The sequence below is a fragment of the Oncorhynchus kisutch genome, linkage group LG14 (genome assembly GCF_002021735.2).
Source record: "Oncorhynchus kisutch isolate 150728-3 linkage group LG14, Okis_V2, whole genome shotgun sequence".
Taxonomy (NCBI): domain Eukaryota; kingdom Metazoa; phylum Chordata; class Actinopteri; order Salmoniformes; family Salmonidae; genus Oncorhynchus; species Oncorhynchus kisutch.
The window spans coordinates 81417265-81439106 of NC_034187.2; the positions used below are offsets into that span (position 1 = coordinate 81417265).

Consider the following 21842-nt stretch of genomic DNA (forward strand, 5'->3'; position numbering starts at 1 on the left):
ACACACACACACACACACACACACACACACACACACACACACACACACACACACACACACACACACACACTAGGCCTCCATTACCTTTACTAGACTAGGTGCTGCTGTATAGCTGCACAGCTGTTTTACAGCCTCCTGCCCAGTCTGACCACTTCTGACCAGTCCTGACCAGTTCTGACCAGTCCTGACCAGTTCTGACCAGTCCTGACCAGTTCTGACCAGTCCTGACCAGTCCTGACCAGTTCTGCTATTTTGAGTGCTTTTTTTAAAGGATAAGGATATGGAGAGCCTAGATGTCACTAGCTAGGTTGGGATAAGGATACAGATAGATGTCACTAGCTAGGGCAGGGATAAGGATATGGAGAGCCTAGATGTCACTAGCTAGAATAGGTATAAGGATATGGAGAGCCTTGATGTCACTAGCTAGGACAGGGATAAGGATACGGATAGATGTCACTAGCTAGGGCAGGGATAAGTATATGGAGAGCCTAGATGTCACTAGCTAGGACATAGATAAGGATATGGAGAGCCTAGATGTCACTAGCTAGGACAGGGATAAGGATATGGAGAGCCTAGATGTCACTAGCTAGGTTGGGATAAGGATACGGATAGATGTCACTAGCTAGGGCATGGATAAGGATATGGAGAGCCTACATGTCACTAGCTAGGATAGGGATAAGGATATGGATAGGTGTCACTAGCTAGGGCAGGAATAAAGACATGGAGAGCCTAGATGTCACTAGCTAGGGCAGGGATAAGGATATGGAGAGCCTAGATGTCACTAGCTAGGTTGGGATAAGGATACGGATAGATGTCACTAGCTAGGGCAGGGATAAGGATATGGAGAGCCTAGATGTCACTAGCTAGAATAGGTATAAGGATATGGAGAGCCTTGATGTCACTAGCTAGGACAGGGATAAGGATACGGATAGATGTCACTAGCTAGGGCAGGGATAAGTATATGGAGAGCCTAGATGTCACTAGCTAGGTTGGGTTAAGGATACAGATAGATGTCACTAGCTAGGACAGGGATAAGGATATGGAGAGCCTAGATGTCACTAGCTAGGACAGGGATAAGGATATGGAGAGCCTAGATGTCACTAGCTAGGTTGGGATAAGGATACAGATAGATGTCACTAGCTAGGGCAGGGATAAGGATATGGAGAGCCTAGATGTCACTAGCTAGAATAGGTATAAGGATATGGAGAGCCTTGATGTCACTAGCTAGGACAGGGATAAGGATACGGATAGATGTCACTAGCTAGGGCAGGGATAAGTATATGGAGAGCCTAGATGTCACTAGCTAGGACATAGATAAGGATATGGAGAGCCTAGATGTCACTAGCTAGGACAGGGATAAGGATATGGAGAGCCTAGATGTCACTAGCTAGGTTGGGATAAGGATACGGATAGATGTCACTAGCTAGGGCATGGATAAGGATATGGAGAGCCTACATGTCACTAGCTAGGATAGGGATAAGGATATGGATAGGTGTCACTAGCTAGGGCAGGAATAAAGACATGGAGAGCCTAGATGTCACTAGCTAGGGCAGGGATAAGGATATGGAGAGCCTAGATGTCACTAGCTAGGTTGGGATAAGGATACGGATAGATGTCACTAGCTAGGGCATGAATAAGGATATGGAGAGCCTAGATGTCACTTGCTAGGGCAGGGATAAGGATATGGAGAGCCTAGATGTCACTAGCTAGGATAGGGATAAGGATATGGAGACCCTAGATGTCACTAGCTAGGATAGGGATAAGGATGTGGATAGATGTCACTAGCTAGGGCAGGGATAAAGACATGGAGAGCCTAGATGTCACTAGCTAGGACAGGGATAAGGATATGGAGAGCCTAGATGTCACTAGCTAGGACAGGGATACGGATACGGATAGATGTCACTAGCTAGGGCAGGGATAAGGATATGGAGAGCCTACATGTCACTAGCTAGGATAGGGATAAGGATATGGATAGGTGTCACTAGCTAGGGCAGGAATAAAGACATGGAGAGCCTAGATGTCACTAGCTAGGGCAGGGATAAGGATATGGAGAGCCTAGATGTCACTAGCTAAGACAGGGATAAGGATATGGAGAGCCTAGATGTCATTGGCTAGGGCAGGGATAAGGATATGGAGAGCCTAGATGTCACTAGCTAGGATAGGGATAAGGATATGGAGAGCCTAGATGTCACTAGCAAGGACAGAGATAAGGATATGGAGAGCCTAGATGTCACTTGCTAGGGCAGGGATAAGGATACGGATAGATGTCACTAGCTAGGACAGGGATAAGGATACGGATAGATGTCACTAGCTAGGACAGGGATAAGGATATGGATTACCTAGATGTCACTAGCTAGGATAGGGATAAGGATATGGAGAGCCTAGATGTCACTAGCTAGGGCAGGGATAAGGATACGGATAGATGTCACTAGCCAGGACAGGGATAAGGATATGGAGAGCCTAGATGTCACTTGCTATGACAGGGATAAGGATACGGATAGATGTCACTAGCTAGGACAGGGATAAGGATACGGATAGATGTCACTAGCTAGGACAGGGATAAGGATATGGAGAGCCTAGATGTCACTAGCTATGACAGGGATAAGTACTCATATAGACGCAAAGTTTGGAAAATGTCTAAGTATGCAGCGTTCGTCTCGCAACGGATCCTTCAACCGCAGGGGGGGGGGGGGGGGGGGGGTTGTTTCCACGCCGTTCTGGCCGTTCCCATTGAAATACATGACATCTGGCACAACATAATGTGTTGCTTATGGGAAATGTGAATGAGACTTCAGTCTCCACCTGTTGTTTACAAATCATGTGACAAATAAAATGTTATTTAATTTGATCATAGCCCCTCTTTCTCTCTCTCTCTCATTCTCTCTCTCTCTCATTCCCAGTCTCCCTCTCAGCTAGGCCTCCATGACATTCATCATAGCCCCTCTTTCTCTCTCTCTCATTCCCAGTCTCCCTCTCAGCTAGGCCTCCATGACATTCATCATAGCCCCTCTTTCTCTCTCTCTCATTCCCAGTCTCCCTCTCAGCTAGGCCTCCATGACATTCATCATAGCCCGTCTGACAGCAACATTTAAAGATGGTTTATAGGCGGTTAGTTTTTTTATTGACTTTTTTGACCCCCTATAAAATCATCTGATATATTTAAAGGCCTCCTGCACTGTCAAGCCATTTTCAAATAGTCTACATCAGAGAATGAACGGGATTCTATATTTAGAAAGGTTTCTTCTCCAATTCATATGAATAATGGAAAGTCTACGCCGCTCTCAGCGAAGGAAAATAATCGTGCCGTTCCCGTCCAGATGAGTCTTTACGATGCCGCTGATACTTCATCCAAATATTTAACAGCTGCTTGTAGGATTCTTCCTGAAAGTCAACGATAGTTGACACACCTGTGTCTCTCGCTGTCTCTCTCTCTCTGTCTCTCTCTGCCCTTCACTCAGGCAAGTAGTGGCGCTCCATCCTATACAGGTGAAAATAAGACTGTAGCCTATGCTTGTGTGTTGTCGGGTGAGCTCAATTTCATGCGTTTGGTCCCAGCTGTATAGTTCATGGAACGGAAGCCCCTTGCACGGCCTCCCCTGGGTCTGTAGGAGCAAGGGCGAGCAGCCCTCAGTAGGAGGTTAAAACATTCTGCTGATGTTCTCGATGGAATCTAGGGAGCTGCACCAGCAGGGACGCATAAGCCCCAAACACGCTGCTGACTCAACAAGTCCCAAATAAAACCCAAACACGCCACTCACTCAACAAGCCCCAAACACACCACTGACTCAACAAGCCCCAAACACACCACTGACTCAACAAGCCCCAAACACACCACTGACTCAACAAGCCTCAAACACACCATGGACTCAACAAGCCCCAAACACACCACTGACTCAACAAGCCCCAAACACACCACTGACTCAACAAGCCTCAAACACACCATGGACTCAACAATCCCCAAACACACCACTGACTCAACAAGCCCCAAACACACCACTGACTCAACAAGCCCCAAGCACACCACTGACTCAACAAGCCCCAAACACACCACTGACCCAACAAGCCCCAAGCACACCACTGACTCAACAAGCCCCAAACACACCACTGACCCAACAAACCACTGACTCAACAATCCCCAAACACACCACTGACTCAACAAGCCCCAAACACACCATTGACTCAACAAGCCCCAAACACACCACTGACTCAACAAGCCCCAAACACACCACTGACTCAACAAACCGCAAACACACCACTGACTCAACAATCCCCAAACACATCACTGACTCAACAATCCCCAAACACACCACTGACTCAACAAGCCCCAAACACACCACTGACTCAACAAGCCCCAAACACACCACTGACCCAAGAGACCACGGACTCAACAATCCCCAAACACACCACTGACTCAACAAGCCCCAAACACACCAGTGACTCAACAAGCCGCAAACACACCACTGACTCAACAAGCCCCAAACACACCACCGACTCAACAAGCCACAAACACACCATTGACTCAACAAGCCCCAAACACACCACTGACTCAACAATCCCCAAACACATCACTGACTCAACAAGCCCCAAACACACCACTGACTCAACAAGCCGCAAATACACCACTGACCCAACAAGCCCCAAACACACCACTGACTCAACAAGCCACAAATACACCACTGACCCAACAAACCACGGACTCAACAATCCCCAAACACACCACTGACTCAACAAGCCCCAAACACACCACTGACTCAACAATCCCCAAACACACCACTGACTCAACAAGCTGCAAACACACCACTGACTCAACAAGCCCCAAACACATCACTGACTCAACAAGCCCCAAACACATCACTGACTCAACAAGCCCCAAACACACCACTGACTCAACAAACCCCAAACACACCACTGACCCAACAAACCACTGACTCAACAAGCTGCAAACACACCACTGACCCAACAAACCACTGACTCAACAAGCCCCAAACACACCACTGACTCAACAAGCCCCAAACACACCACTGACTCAACAAGCCCCAAACACATCACTGACTCAACAAGCCCCAAACACACCACTGACTCAACAAGCCGCAAATACACCACTGACTCAACAAGCCCCAAACACATCACTGACCCAACAAACCACGGACTCAACAATCCCCAAACACACCACTGACTCAACAAGCCCCAAACACACCACTGACTCAACAATCCCCAAACACACCACTGACTCAACAATCCCCAAACACACCACTGACTCAAAAAGCCCCAAACACACCACTGACTCAACAAGCCCCAAACACACCACTGACTCAACAAGCTGCAAACACACCACTGACTCAACAATCCCCAAACACATCACTGACTCAACAAGCCCCAAACACACCACTGACTCAACAAGCCCCAAACACACCACTGACCCAACAAACCACTGACTCAACAAGCTGCAAACACACCACTGACTCAACAAGCCCCAAACACACCACTGACTCAACAAGCCCCAAACACACCGCAGACTCAACAAGCCCCAAACACGCCGCTGACTCAACAAGTCCCAAATAAAACCCAAACATGCCACTGACTCAACAAGCCCCAAACAAGCCCCAAGCACACCACTGACCCAACAAGCCCCAAACACACCACTGACTCAACAAGCCCCAAACACACCACGGACTCAACAATCCCCAAACACACCACTGACTCAACAAGCCCCAAGCACACCACTGACTCAACAAGCCCCAAACACACCACTGACTCAACAAGCCCCAAACACACCACTGACTCAACAATCCCCAAACACACCACTGACTCAACAAGCCTGGCTGTTCTTCGCTCTTCCAACTGGTAGTTGGAGTTCTTACTGGTAACCAGTGTTCCAAATGAAACCCGGCGCAGTGACGAGTATGCTAGCCTTGGTTCGTGTCCCAAATGCCTCCGTATTCCCAATATATTGAACTACTTTTGACTAGGGTCCATAGGGCACTGTGTAGGTGCAGGGGTTAGGGTGTCATTTGGGACAAAGTCTTAGCAGTCAGTTGAACTCTTGCCCTTGCTCATAATTCGGCCCAATTATGTCACATTAGTTTTGTGTCTTTCACGTGGAATGGTTTTAATGTGGACATGAGGAGGGGCTTTACGATGGAAAGTGTGTCTTTCATGTGGAATGGTCTTAATGTGGACATGAGGAGGGGGCTTTACGGTGGAAAGCGTGTATTTTACGTGGAATGGGTTTAATGTGGACATGAGGAGGGGGCTTTACGGTGGAAAGCGTGTCTTTCACGTGGAATGGGTTTAATGTGGACATGAGGAGGGGGCTTTACGGTGGAAAGCGTGTCTTTTACGTGGAATGGGTTTAATGTGGACATGAGGAGGATCTTTACTGTGGAAAGCAATCAATTAATACACAAGATAGAGCAAGAGGATCATTGACTTCTCTCCCTACATCCCAAATGGATCCCTATTCCCTATATAGTGCACTACTTTTAACCAGGGCGCATAGGGGACCATAGGATTCTGGTCAGAAGTAGTGCACTTTATAGGGAATAGGATGCCATTTGGGACTGCATCTCGGTAACGTTCTGTGATTATAGGCCACAGTAGTAGGGCAACACTGACTGTGGTTAAGCGAGGGGGGGAAATCTGCTGCCTCGGGACCACAGCTATCTCCATTTGTATGATTTGACAAATCAAACGAAATCAGGTTCCGCTGCATAATCATTTTGAGGTAATGTATCTCTCTGTGCTCTCGCCAGAATAGATTCCCAGTGAGCCTACTGTTTTGGCCTGTTAGGTGAAATATTAGTGATTTGATCCAGTGCCCTATCCAATGCTGTAGTCACAGACTTACGTCCCAAATGGCACACTGTTTCCTATTTAGTCCACTACTTTTGACCAGGGCACATAGGGTTCTGGTCGAAAGTAGTGCACTATATATGGAATAGGGTGCCATTTGGCATACACAACACTGTCTGCTGCAGGTTTCCTCCCAACGGTAGATTCCCTCTCCCAAACAACCAAATGATTAATGATCGATTTAACCCGCAACCATTATCGTTTAAATGTAATATCTATTTTTCATTGACTGTATGTTGAGAATTAAAATGAAGAAAGACCCCAACGCCATTTGTTAGGCTTAGATCAAAGACAGGAGATTGACTGTTTGGTGAGGAAATGTGGTCCCTGCTTTCAGGTAGGAAAATAGTTTTCACTTTGGTCAATAGTAGTGCACTATGTAGGGAATAGGGTGCTTTTTGGGACTCCAAAAATGTTGATTCTCTCCCCGGGGAAATGATTTTTCGGAAGACAAATCCAGGTGTCCTTGGGACGAGCCTCACCTTGTCTCTCTGTCTCTGGGCTCTCCTGTTTTTTTGGTGTCGTTGAGTGTAAACTAGTGTGAAATTAATCACTGACCCTCTCAATCCCACGGTGCAGTTTAACATACAAATGGCACTTTAATGTAATTTTTTGTTGTTGCGGGGTGCCGTATCTAATCGATATACCTCAATCTCTACCTCTCTCCCTCTCTCTCTCCCCCATTGCTTTCCCGCTCAACCTACCCACTCCCTTTATCCCATTCCCCCCCTTTACACCTCTTCCTCAAACCCATCCCCTCATCTTCTCATTGCTCCCCATTCCCCCTCTATCTCTCTCCTTTATTCCCCCTCTATCCCTCTCCTTTATCCTCCTCTATCCCTCTCCTTTATTCCACTCCTCTATCCCTCTCCTTTACCCCCCTCTATCCCTCTCCTTTATCCCCCCTCTATCCCTCTCCTTTATCCCCCTCTATCCCTCTCCTTTATCCCCCTCTATCCCTCTCCTTTACCCCCCTCTATCCCTCTCCTTTATTCCCCCTCTATCCCTCTCCTTTATTCCCCCTTTACCCCTCTCCTTTATTCCCCCTCTATCCATCTATCCCATCTCCCTTATTCCACTCCTCTATCCCTCTCCTTTATCCCCCCTCCCACCTCTATCCCTCTCCTTTACCCCCCCCTCTATCCCTCTCCTTTATCCCCCCTCTATCGCTCTCCTTTACCCCCCCCTCTATCCCTCTCCTTTATCCCCCCTCTATCGCTCTCCTTTACCCCCCCTCTATCCCTCTCCTTTATCCCCCCTCTATCCCTCTCCTTTACCCCCCTCTATCCCTCTCCTTTATCCCCCCTCTATCCCTCTCCTTTACCCCCCCCCCCTCTATCCCTCTCCTTTATCCCCCCTCTATCCCTCTACTTTATCCCCCTCTATCCCTCTCCTTTATCCCCCCTCTATCCCTCTCCTTTACCCCCCCCCTCTATCCCTCTCCTTTATCCCCCCTCTATCCCTCTCCTTTATCCCCCTCTATCCCTCTCCTTTATCCCCCTCTATCCCTCTCCTTTATCCCCCCTCTATCCCTCTCCTTTACCCCCCCCCTCTATCCCTCTCCTTTATCCCCCCTCTATCCCTCTCCTTTATCCCCCTCTATCCCTCTCCTTTATTCCCCCTCTATCCATCTCCCGTATCCCCCTCTATCCCTCTCCTCTATTCCCCCTCTATCCATCTCCCGTATCCCCCTCTATCCCTCTATCCATCTCCCTTATTCCACTCCTCTATCCCTCTCTTTTATTCCCCTTCTATCCATCTCCCTTATTCCTCCTCTATTTACTAGTCCTCTGTTCCCCATGTAGTGTGTTGGTTTACCCATGAAATAGTTTGGAGCATAGATAGTCTGCCTTTCTGTGTTCCTCTGTTCCCGACAGTGTGATGAGATGGTTTACCAGTAAATAGTTTGGAGCATATATAGTCTGCCTTTCTGTCTTCCTCTGTTCCCTACAGTGTGATGAGATGGTTTATCCCCCCTCTATCCCTCTCCTTTATCCCCCTCTATCCCTCTCCTTTATCCCCCTCTATCCCTCTCCTTTATCCCCCCTCTATCCCTCTCCTTTACCCCCCCCCCCTCTATCCCTCTCCTTTATCCCCCCTCTATCCCTCTCCTTTATCCCCCTCTATCCCTCTCCTTTATTCCCCCTCTATCCATCTCCCGTATCCCCCTCTATCCCTCTCCTCTATTCCCCCTCTATCCATCTCCCGTATCCCCCTCTATCCCTCTATCCATCTCCCTTATTCCACTCCTCTATCCCTCTCTTTTATTCCCCTTCTATCCATCTCCCTTATTCCTCCTCTATTTACTAGTCCTCTGTTCCCCATGTAGTGTGTTGGTTTACCCATGAAATAGTTTGGAGCATATATAGTCTGCCTTTCTGTCTTCCTCTGTTCCCGACAGTGTGATGAGATGGTTTACCAGTAAATAGTTTGGAGCATATACAGTCTGCCTTTCTGTCTTCCTCTGTTCCCTACAGTGTGATGAGATGGTTTACCAGTAAATAGTTTGGAGCATATACAGTCTGCCTTTCTGTCTTCCTCTGTTCCCTACAGTGTGATCCAGGTGAAGCCACCAAGCTCCTGTATGACCTGCTGTACACTGAACCCATCAAGATGGTCCTGATGCCCGGCTGCAGCTCTGTGTCCACTTTGGTGGCCGAGGCCGCTCGCATGTGGAACCTTATAGTGGTGAGTGTGGTTCTACTGTGTGTGTGTGTGTGTGTGACAGTCTATCAGTTGTGCTAGATAGATACCACATCTATCTCCAACATTAGCTATATCATAACAATGTTCTTCAGTAAATCCTTATGACTGGGTGCCCTAATTCATTGATTAAATGTGAAAAAAATCAAAAATAATCTGCGAGTCATGAGCCTCCAGCTTCAGTCAGAGGTTGTTTCTCAAATGGTACCTTATTCCCTATGTAGATACCACATGGATAGAGGGGGAATAAAGGAGCAGACTAACAGGGCCTTATGGGGATGATTGGAGAATAGGGTGCCATTTGGGACGCTGCCTCAGCCTCTAGTATGAGTCAGATAGCTAGCAGACTAGTGGTGTCTAGAGGGAGGTTGAGTCATAGCTAGCAGACTAGTGGTGTCTAGAGGGAGGGAGGTTGAGTCATAGCTAGCAGACTAATGGTGTCTATAGGGAGGTTGAGTCATAGCTAGCAGACTAATGGTGTCTAGAGGGAGGTTGAGTCATAGCTAGCAGACTAATGGTGTCTAGAGGGAGGCAGGTTGAGTCATAGCTAGCAGACTAGTGGTGTCTAGAGGGAGGTTGAGTCATAGCTAGCAGACTAGTGGTGTCTAGAGGGAGGGAGGTTGAGTCATAGCTAGCAGACTAATGGTGTCTAGAGGGAGGGAGGTTGAGTCATAGCTAGCAGACTAGTGGTGTCTAGAGGGAGGTTGAGTCAGATAGCTAGCAGACTAGTGGTGTCTAGAGGGAGGTTGAGTCAGATAGCTAGCAGACTAGTGGTGTCTAGAGGGAGGTTGAGTCATAGCTAGCAGACTAGTGGTGTCTAGAGGGAGGTTGAGTCATAGCTAGCAGACTAATGGTGTCTAGAGGGAGGTTGAGTCATAGCTAGCAGACTAATGGTGTCTAGAGGGAGGCAGGTTGAGTCATAGCTAGCAGACTAGTGGTGTCTAGAGGGAGGTTGAGTCATAGCTAGCAGACTAGTGGTGTCTAGAGGGAGGGAGGTTGAGTCATAGCTAGCAGACTAATGGTGTCTAGAGGGAGGGAGGTTGAGTCATAGCTAGCAGACTAGTGGTGTCTAGAGGGAGGTTGAGTCATAGCTAGCAGACTAGTGGTGTCTAGAGGGAGGTTGAGTCATAGCTAGCAGATTAATGGTGTCTAGAGGGAGGTTGAGTCATAGCTAACAGACTAGTGGTGTCTAGAGGGATGTTGAGTCATAGCTAGCAGACTAGTGGTGTCTAGAGGGATGTTGAGTCATAGCTAGCAGACTAATGGTGTCTAGAGGGAGGTTGAGTCAGAGACATAGCTAGCAGACTAGTGGTGTCTAGAGGGAGGCAGGTTGAGTCATAGCTAGCAGACTAATGGTGTTTAGTGGGAGGTTGAGTCATTGCTAGCAGACTAATGGTGTTTAGTGGGAGGTTGAGTCATAGCTAGCAGACTATTGGTGTCTAGAGGGAGGTTGAGTCAGATATCTAGCAGACTAGTGCTGTCTAGAGGGAGAGAGGTTGAGTCATAGCTAGCAGACTAGTGGTGTGTAGAAGGATGTTGAGTCATAGCTAGCAGACTAATGGTGTCTAGAGGGAGGTTGAGTCAGAGTCATAGCTAGCAGACTAGTGGTGTGTAGAGGGAGGTTGAGTCATAGCTAGCAGACTAATGGTGTCTAGAGGGAGGTTGAGTCATAGCTAGCATACTAATGGTGTCTAGAGGGAGGTTAAGTCAGAGTCATAGCTAGCAGACTGGTGGTGACTATAGGGATGTTGAATCATAGCTAGCAGACTAGTGGTGTCTAGAGGGAGGCAGGTTGAGTCATAGCTAGCAGACTAATGATGTCTAGAGGGAGGTTGAGTCATAGCTAGCAGACTAATGATGTCTAGAGGGAGGTTGAGTCATAGCTAGCAGACTAATGGTGTTTAGTGGGAGGTTGAGTCATTGCAAGCAGACTAATGGTGTCTAGGGGGAGGTTGAGTCATAGCTAGCAGACTAATACTCAGAGTCATAGCTAGCATACTAATGGTGTCTAGAGGGAGGTTGAGTCATAGCTAGCAGACTAATGGTGTCTAGAGGGAGGTTGAGTCATAGCTAGCATACTAATGGTGTCTAGAGGGAGGTTAAGTCAGAGTCATAGCTAGCAGACTGGTGGTGACTATAGGGATGTTGAATCATAGCTAGCAGACTAGTGGTGTCTAGAGGGAGGCAGGTTGAGTCATAGCTAGCAGACTAATGATGTGTAGAGGGAGGTTGAGTCATAGCTAGCAGACTAATGATGTTTAGAGGGAGGTTGAGTCATAGCTAGCATACTAATGGTGTCTAGAGGGAGGTTGAGTCATAGCTAGCAGACTAGTGGTGTCTAGAGGGAGGTTGAGTCATAGCTAGCATACTAATGGTGTCTAGAGGGAGGTTGAGTCATAGCTAGCAGACTAATGGTGTCTAGAGGGAGGTTGAGTCATAGCTAGCATACTAATGGTGTCTAGAGGGAGGTTAAGTCAGAGTCATAGCTAGCAGACTGGTGGTGACTATAGGGATGTTGAATCATAGCTAGCAGACTAGTGGTGTCTAGAGGGAGGCAGGTTGAGTCATAGCTAGCAGACTAATGATGTCTAGAGGGAAGTTGAGTCATAGCTAGCAGACTAATGATGTCTAGAGGGAGGTTGAGTCATAGCTAGCATACTAATGGTGTCTAGAGGGAGGTTGAGTCATAGCTAGCAGACTAGTGGTGTCTAGAGGGATGTTGAGTCATAGCTAGCAGACTAATGGTGTCTAGTGGAAGGTTGAGTCAGAGTCATAGCTAGCAGACTAATGATGTCTAGAGGGAGGTTGAGTCATAGCTAGCAGACTAATGGTGTCTAGAGGGATGTTGAGTCATAGCTAGCAGACTAATGGTGTCTAGAGGGAGGTTGAGTCAGAGACATAGCTAGCAGACTAGTGGTGTCTAGAGGGAGGCAGGTTGAGTCATAGCTAGCAGACTAATGGTGTTTAGTGGGAGGTTGAGTCATTGCTAGCAGACTAATGGTGTTTAGTGGGAGGTTGAGTCATAGCTAGCAGACTAGTGGTGTCTAGAGGGATGTTGAGTCATAGCTAGCAGACTAGTGGTGTCTAGAGGGATGTTGAGTCATAGCTAGCAGACTAATGGTGTCTAGAGGGAGGTTGAGTCAGAGACATAGCTAGCAGACTAGTGGTGTCTAGAGGGAGGCAGGTTGAGTCATAGCTAGCAGACTAATGGTGTTTAGTGGGAGGTTGAGTCATTGCTAGCAGACTAATGGTGTTTAGTGGGAGGTTGAGTCATAGCTAGCAGACTATTGGTGTCTAGAGGGAGGTTGAGTCATAGCTAGCAGACTAGTGGTGTCTAGAGGGAGGTTGAGTCATAGCTAGCATACTAATGGTGTCTAGAGGGAGGTTGAGTCATAGCTAGCAGACTAGTGGTGTCTAGAGGGATGTTGAGTCATAGCTAGCAGACTAATGGTGTCTAGTGGAAGGTTGAGTCAGAGTCATAGCTAGCAGACTAATGATGTCTAGAGGGAGGTTGAGTCATAGCTAGCAGACTAATGGTGTCTAGAGGGATGTTGAGTCATAGCTAGCAGACTAATGGTGTCTAGAGGGAGGTTGAGTCAGAGACATAGCTAGCAGACTAGTGGTGTCTAGAGGGAGGCAGGTTGAGTCATAGCTAGCAGACTAATGGTGTTTAGTGGGAGGTTGAGTCATTGCTAGCAGACTAATGGTGTTTAGTGGGAGGTTGAGTCATAGCTAGCAGACTAGTGGTGTCTAGAGGGATGTTGAGTCATAGCTAGCAGACTAGTGGTGTCTAGAGGGATGTTGAGTCATAGCTAGCAGACTAATGGTGTCTAGAGGGAGGTTGAGTCAGAGACATAGCTAGCAGACTAGTGGTGTCTAGAGGGAGGCAGGTTGAGTCATAGCTAGCAGACTAATGGTGTTTAGTGGGAGGTTGAGTCATTGCTAGCAGACTAATGGTGTTTAGTGGGAGGTTGAGTCATAGCTAGCAGACTATTGGTGTCTAGAGGGAGGTTGAGTCATAGCTAGCAGACTATTGGTGTCTAGAGGGAGGTTGAGTCAGATATCTAGCAGACTAGTGCTGTCTAGAGGGAGAGAGGTTGAGTCATAGCTAGCAGACTAGTGGTGTGTAGAAGGATGTTGAGTCATAGCTAGCAGACTAATGGTGTCTAGAGGGAGGTTGAGTCAGAGTCATAGCTAGCAGACTAGTGGTGTGTAGAGGGAGGTTGAGTCATAGCTAGCAGACTAATGGTGTCTAGAGGGAGGTTGAGTCATAGCTAGCATACTAATGGTGTCTAGAGGGAGGTTAAGTCAGAGTCATAGCTAGCAGACTGGTGGTGACTATAGGGATGTTGAATCATAGCTAGCAGACTAGTGGTGTCTAGAGGGAGGCAGGTTGAGTCATAGCTAGCAGACTAATGATGTCTAGAGGGAGGTTGAGTCATAGCTAGCAGACTAATGGTGTTTAGTGGGAGGTTGAGTCATTGCAAGCAGACTAATGGTGTCTAGGGGGAGGTTTAGTCATAGCTAGCAGACTAATACTCAGAGTCATAGCTAGCATACTAATGGTGTCTAGAGGGAGGTTGAGTCATAGCTAGCAGACTAATGGTGTCTAGAGGGAGGTTGAGTCATAGCTAGCATACTAATGGTGTCTAGAGGGAGGTTAAGTCAGAGTCATAGCTAGCAGACTGGTGGTGACTATAGGGATGTTGAATCATAGCTAGCAGACTAGTGGTGTCTAGAGGGAGGCAGGTTGAGTCATAGCTAGCAGACTAATGATGTCTAGAGGGAGGTTGAGTCATAGCTAGCAGACTAATGATGTCTAGAGGGAGGTTGAGTCATAGCTAGCATACTAATGGTGTCTAGAGGGAGGTTGAGTCATAGCTAGCAGACTAGTGGTGTCTAGAGGGATGTTGAGTCATAGCTAGCAGACTAATGGTGTCTAGTGGAAGGTTGAGTCAGAGTCATAGCTAGCAGACTAATGATGTCTAGAGGGAGGTTGAGTCATAGCTAGCAGACTAATGGTGTCTAGAGTGAGATTGAGTCAGAGTCATAGTTAACAGACTAGTTGTGTCTAGAGGGAGGGAGGGAGGTTGAGTCATAGCTAACAGCCTAGTGGTGTCTAGAGCGAGGTTGATTCAGAGTCATATTTAGCAGACTAGTGGTGTCTAGAGGGAGGTTGAGTCATAGCTAGCAGACTTGTGGTGTCTAGAGGGAGGTTGAGTCATAGCTACCAGACTAGTGGTGTCTAGAGGGAGGGAGGTTGAGTCATAGCTACCAGACTAGTGGTGTCTAGAGGGAGGTTGACACAGAGTCATAGCTGAGCTCCAGGGAGTTGAGTGCCCTCCTCTGTGAGCTCCACTGGCACCTGACAGTGAAGCAGAAACCTCTGATCCACTTGGCTGAGGAAGGGAGGGAGGGAGGGAGGGAGGGACGGACGGATGGATGGAGAGATGGGGGAGAGTGAGATAGTGAAGCAGACACTTCAGATCCACTTGGCTGAGGGAGGGAGGGAGGGAGTGGGGGGGGGGGGGGGGGTGACGGACAGAGGGATGGTGGGTGGGAGGTGACAGTGGAGCAGACACCTCAGATCCATAGCTTAGGGAGGGAAGCGGTCCAAGGCCTCTGAACTAGGCACAGGAAAAGTGGGAGAGAGAGAGAGAGGGAGGGGTGGGGGATGGGTAGAGAGAGAGAGAGCGAGAGAGAGAGGGGGGGGGAGAAAGAGGGAGACTGGGAAGCAGACACCTCAGATCCACTTAGCTGTCAAGGAAGGAGAGGAGAGTGGAGTGTTTTGTCAGCCTAGAGGTAAGGTAAGTATTCCAAGGCCTGAATGCCAAATAAGAAGTGTCAAGGAGGTCAGAGGGAATAATAACACTGCTCTGTCCGTCTCAGTGGTTGGGTTTCTAATGGCACCGTAGTGTTCTCCCTTTGACCAGGGCCCATACCATTTGCCTCTCACATTTGACAGCTAGTATTGCGCCCTGAAAGATATTGAAGTTTCCCAAAATGACATGTTATGACAACTGTCCTGACCTGGACAAAGCTTTTAGCTATTACTGTACTGTATATCCAGACTGCATCTAGACACCTTTATGGAGGGGATACAGGAATAGCAGGCTGATATTTGGTGGGCTATTATTGCACAGTATTTGTGTCACTCTCCACTTTGAAAGTGTACTCTCACAGAAATGATGTGTAGACTAGATGCTGGGCGGGTATTTTTTACTTTTAAATAATTATTTTTACCAGGCAAGTCAGTTAAAAACAAATTCTTCTTTTCAATGACAGCCTAGGAACAGTGGAACAGGTTAACTGTCTGTTCAGGGGCAGAACGACAGATTTGTACCTTGTCAGCTCGGGGGTTTGAACTTTCAACCTTCCGGTTACTAGTCCAACGCTCTAACCACTAGGCTACCCTGCCGCCCCAGTATACAGCCATATTCCTACATTTTTCATGCAGTGCTATTTTGGTGTCATAAAGACCTATCTCGGTCGGTTCCCACATCACATTTCTGACCCATATTCCTCTGCAGTGGCCGTGTCACCGTTCGATGTATGTTTGCATCCCAAATTGCACTCTATACCCTATATAGTGCATTATGTTTTGTTTTTTTACCAGGGCCAAAAGGGAATAGTGCCCATAGGGAATAGGGCCCATAGGGCTCTGGTCAAAAGTAGTGCACTATATAGGAAATTGGACCCATTTTAACTTACCAGCTCACATTGCAGTTGATCAATGAAAATGTTTAATACATTAGCAGGACCTAATTTACTGGGATATGGCGGAGGGATATTCAATCAGGACCTAATTTACTGGGCTATGGCAGAGGGATATTCAATCAGGACCTAATTTACTGGGCTATGGAGGAGGGATATTCAATCAGGACCTAATTTACTGGGCTATGGAGGAGGGATATTCAATCAGGACCTAATTTACTGGGATATGGCGGAGGGATATTCAATCAGGACCTAATTTACTGGGCTATGGAGGAGGGATATTCAATCAGGACCTAATTTACTGGGCTATGGCGGAGGGATATTCAATCAGGACCTAATTTACTGGGATATGGCGGAGGGATATTCAATCAGGACCTAATTTACTGGGATATGGCGGAGGGATATTCAATCAGGACCTAATTTACTGGGATATGGCGGAGGGATATTCAATCAGGACCTAATTTACTGGGATATGGCAGAGGGATATTCAATCAGGACCTAATTTACTGGGATATGGCGGAGGGATATTCTAGCGGGACCTAATTTACTGGGCTATGGCTGAGGGATATTTTATCAGGACCTAATTTACTGGGCTTTGGCTGAGGGATATTCTATCAGGACCTAATTTACTGGGCTTTGGCTGAGGGTTATTCTAACAGGACCTAATTTACTGGGCTTTGGCTGAGGGTTATTCTAACAGGACCTAATTTACTGGGCTTTGGCTGAGGGATATTCTATCAGGACCTAATTTACTGGGATATGGCGGAGGGATATTCAATCAGGACCTAATTTACTGGGATATGGCGGAGGGATATTCAATCAGGACCTAATTTACTGGGATATGGCAGAGGGATATTCAATCAGGACCTAATTTACTGGGATATGGCGGAGGGATATTCTAGCGGGACCTAATTTACTGGGCTATGGCTGAGGGATATTTTATCAGGACCTAATTTACTGGGCTTTGGCTGAGGGATATTCTATCAGGACCTAATTTACTGGGCTTTGGCTGAGGGTTATTCTAACAGGACCTAATTTACTGGGCTTTGGCTGAGGGTTATTCTAACAGGACCTAATTTACTGGGCTTTGGCTGAGGGATATTCTATCAGGACCTAATTTACTGGGCTATGGCTGAGGGATATTCTATCAGGACCTAATTTACTGGGCTTTGGCTGAGGGATATTCTATCAGGACCTAATTTACTGGGCTTTGGCTGAGGGTTATTCTAACAGGACCTAATTTACTGGGCTTTGGCTGAGGGATATTCTATCAGGACCTAATTTAATGGGCTTTGGCGGAAGGATATTCTATCAGGACCTAATTTACTGGGCTTTGGCGGAGGGATATTCTAGCAGGACCTAATTTACTGGGCTTTGGCTGTGTATTATTGAACCAAACATGGTTTTGCTTCATTATGTTAACTACCTTTTCTTGTTTTCTCATTTTGTCTTATTCTTTGGTTTGTTCTTCTTCCTCTGTCTCTTCTGTCTTTTCTGTTTTCATAATGAGGACACCCTAACACTTTTCTATCTCCTCGCCTCCTCTCTTCTCTCCTCCTGTCCTCCTCTCCTCCTCTCTTCTCTCCTCCTGTCCTCCTCTCCTCCTCTCTTCTCTCCCCTGTCCTCCTCTCCTCCTGTCCTCCTCTCCTCCTGTCCTCCTCTCCTCCTCTCTTCTCTCCTCCTGTCCTCCTCTCCTCCTGTCCTCCTCTCCTCCTCTATTTTCTCCTCCTGTCCTCCTCTCCTCCTCTCTTCTCTCCTCCTGTCCTCCTGTCCTCCTCTCTTCTCTCCTCCTGTCCTCCTCTCCTCCTCTCCTCCTGTCCTCCTCTCCTCCTCTCTTCTCTCCCCCTGTCCTCCTCTCCTCCTGTCCTCCTCTCCTCCTCTCTTCTCTCCTCCTGTCCTCCTCTCCTCCTCTCTTCTCTCCTCCTGTCCTCCTCTCCTCCTGTCCTCCTCTCCTCCTCTCTTCTCTCCTCTTGTCCTCCTCTCCTCCTCTCCTCCTCTCCTCCTGTCCTCCTCTCCTCCTCTCCTCCTCTCTTCTCTCCTCCTGTCCTCCTCTCCTCCTCTCCTCCTGTCCTCCTCTCCTCCTCTCCTCCTGTCCTCCTCTCCTCCTCTCTTCTCTCCTCCTGTCCTCCTCTCCTCCTCTCCTCCTGTCCTCCTCTCCTCCTCTCTTCTCTCCTCCTGTCCTCCTCTCCTCCTGTCCTCCTGTCCTCCTCTCTTCTCTCCTCCTCTCCTCCTGTCCTCCTCTCCTCCTCTCTTCTCTCCTCCTGTCCTCCTCTCCTCCTCTCCTCCTCTCCTCCTCTCCTCTTCTCCTCTCCTCTCCTCTTCTCTCCTCAGTTATCCTACGGCTCCAGTTCTCCAGCTCTCTCCAACCGGCAGCGCTTCCCCACGTTCTTCCGTACCCACCCGTCTGCCACCCTCCACAACCCCACCAGGGTTCAGCTCTTTCAGAAGTGGAAATGGACGAAGATCGCCACCATCCAGCAGACTACGGAAGTTTTCACCTCGGTGAGTGACAGGCATCTTTAACATTTACATGTTTTTTGTTTGTTTGTTTTTGACTGTTTTATAGACAGTGAGAGTCTGAATGTAGAGGGGAGACAGATGCAGAGGAAAACAGAGCCACGTCAGAATGGGCTTCTGTGGTCCAGAGTATGTGGGGCTAATCACTCTTCCTAACTAAGGCTGCTCTAGACTCAAGTTTTATGGACTTTGATGAAACATGAGCCTTCCTGTTCCGGGGACATGGTATTGAAAACGCGTGGCCTCATCGTGGCTTTCTTTTGCAAAATAACTATTAATTAACAGAGTTGATTTTAAAAAATTAATTAAAAAGGATCAATAGTAAACATCATATTAAAGTGTGGGACATTGATTGTATGATAAGAATTTTAAAAAACGAGCAGGTCTATTTGTCTCCCAAGGATAGAATCATCTGCCCCCCCCCCCCCACGGTTCACCTGTGGTAACATGACGGCTCTCAACTCCCCGACAACAGTTCCACCGATAGCCAATGGGAAAGAGGTGCGACTCCGTGACCTGGAAGCAGCGCGAGCTAAGTTAGAAAAAAAAGGGGCAAATCGATCTCCTTAAAAAGAAAAAACAGAATCACTTGAGAATCATTCCGGCAAATTCAACGTGCCAAAAGGACTTCAAACTTCCGTGGGGGTGGCAGGAAAACCCAACTTTGTTTCATGAGCAATCTTTTCCATGAGCTATTCGAGGCAGGAGAAGCTGGGTCCCATGCCGCTGATTAACATTGCACACTTGCGTGGGTCTTCTCCGGGAAGGGCTCTCGTTTGAAGTGAAATGGCAAATTGTTCGCCTTGCAGTGGACTCGGGGGACTCTGACCTATGAGGAGAAGAGGGTCAGCTTCTCCCCAGATCTGAATGCCAAACTGCTAAAACAGAGGGCTAACCCCTAACCCTAACCCCTAACCCTAACCCCTAACCCTAACCCTAACCCCTAACCCTAACCCTACAGTGGAGGTGAGATCCCAGCTACATCAGCTAAATCTGAGATGGGGTTTCATCCACCCGGAGAAAAAACTCATCTTGATCTTTCAGAACACAATGCTCCCAATAAAGCTCAAGACATTTTCCAGAATCACATTTCCCAGAATCCCTGACGAGTCGACAGATGGAGCCCCATAATGACTGGCACAATATTCAGATATGCCATCCATGCACAGTCACACAGCCTAGCCTATGGCTATAATGCTGCCCTCAGCATAAGGAAGACCCCCCCCCCCCCTTGAAGTGGTTACAAGGACATTATTTCTATTATTGCTGAGTATTGGACTTTGTTAATATTATACTGCCTATGGTCCAGGATATTAAACAGTGATGATACCACACCAATTAACGAATAATGTCACACGGACTGAGGCTGCTTCCTGGTGGGGCTCCAGAGCATTGAATTCCTACATGGGAAAATATGGCTATATAAATTGGAAGCTATTCCCCTACTATTTTTTGTTTGTTCGCTACCACTAAGGAGAGATGGTCAGTCTCATTTGGGCTACGACACAATACCATTTAGGACAGGCTATTGAATGCATCTCCCAGGGAGGACTTGGCCTACAGGCCATGATTAATGATGTCTATGATCTAGATTATAAAACTGTGTGGGTCGAGCCCTGAATGCTGATTGGCTGACAGCCGTGGTATATAAGACCGTATACCATGGGTATGACAAACATTTATTTTTACTGCTCTAATTATGTTGGTAACCACTGTATAATAGCAATAAGGGGGCCAAAAGACCAGCAACAGTGTGTGAAAACCTTGTGAAGACTTACAGAAAACATTTGACCTCTGTCATTGCCAACAAAGGGTATATAACAAAGTATTGAGATAAACTTTTGTTATTGACCAAATACTTATTTTCCACCATAATTTGCAAATAAATTCATTAAAAATCCTACAATGTGATTTTCTGGATTTCTTTTTCACATTTTGTCTGTCATAGTTGAAGTGTACCTATGATGAAAATTACAGGCCTCTCTCATCTTTTTACGTGGGAGAACTTGCACAATTGGTGGGTGACCAAATACTTTTTTGCCCCACTGTATCTGTTGTTATGTTTACGCTTTTCATTTCTCTTCACTACCCACCCTAACTCATCAAGACTCATAGATATCCACCCTAACTCATCAAGACTCATAGATATCCACCCTAACTCATCAAGACTGATAGATACTCACCCTAACTCATCAAGACTGATAGATACTCACCCTAACTCATCAAGACTGATAGATACCCACCCTAACTCATCAAGACTGATAGATACTCACCCTAACTCATCAAGACTGATAGAAGAAGGGGACAGGGAAGGGGGGGGGGGGGTTATGATTTACAGGGAGGGTTGTCTGGGTGGGGAACAACCAAAGGGTAAGTTTACCTGCGGGTCCTGTTTTTTGTTTACACATCCATGGGCTTTATTAACATTAAAGATAACAATTAAATCAATAATATAACATTTGTTTCTGGAAAAACAATAGCAAGGCTAGTTATTGTCTCTTGGATTTGGAAAGGCTTAAATTGTCCATTCGAATGTTCCAGGTGTCTTGCTATTCCTGCATTTCATATTGATAGAGCAATGCTCCAAGAATCACACTTTGCTCCTTTATTAAGGATTTTTTTTTAATGTTGATTAGATTTATTAGGATTCCCATTAGCCGACGCCAATGGAGACAGGTAGTCTTCAATTTACACACATTTAACATGAACATGTAGTGTGTGTATCTATCAGAGACAGGTAGTCTTACTGTGGGTCTGACACATCACGAACAATACATTACAGACAAAAGACTGTAACATGAACATGTAGTGTGTGTATCTATCAGTTACACATACCTGTCAGTACATACACACAACATACATGTCAGTACATACACACAACCAGTAGGTCACATGTCAGTACACACAACAAGTAGGTCACATGACAATACATACACACAACCAGTATGTCACATGTCAGTACACACAACCAGTAGGTCACATGTCAGTACACACAACCAGTAGGTCACATGTCAGTACATACACACAACCAGTAGGTCACATGTCAGTACATACAC

The 21842-nt window shown here is 47.1% G+C and overlaps 1 protein-coding gene across 1 annotated transcript in view; it reads left to right on the forward strand.

Moving 5' to 3' along the window:
* The window catches only part of LOC109875904 (gamma-aminobutyric acid type B receptor subunit 1-like), a 328979-nt gene that overhangs the window by 217195 nt on the left and 89942 nt on the right, over nt 1–21842 (forward strand). The window contains exons 8-9 of the mRNA XM_031789059.1: nt 9406–9540; nt 18601–18771. Of these exons, the coding sequence (XP_031644919.1) occupies nt 9406–9540; nt 18601–18771 (306 nt within the window). The remainder of the gene's footprint in view (nt 1–9405; nt 9541–18600; nt 18772–21842) is intronic.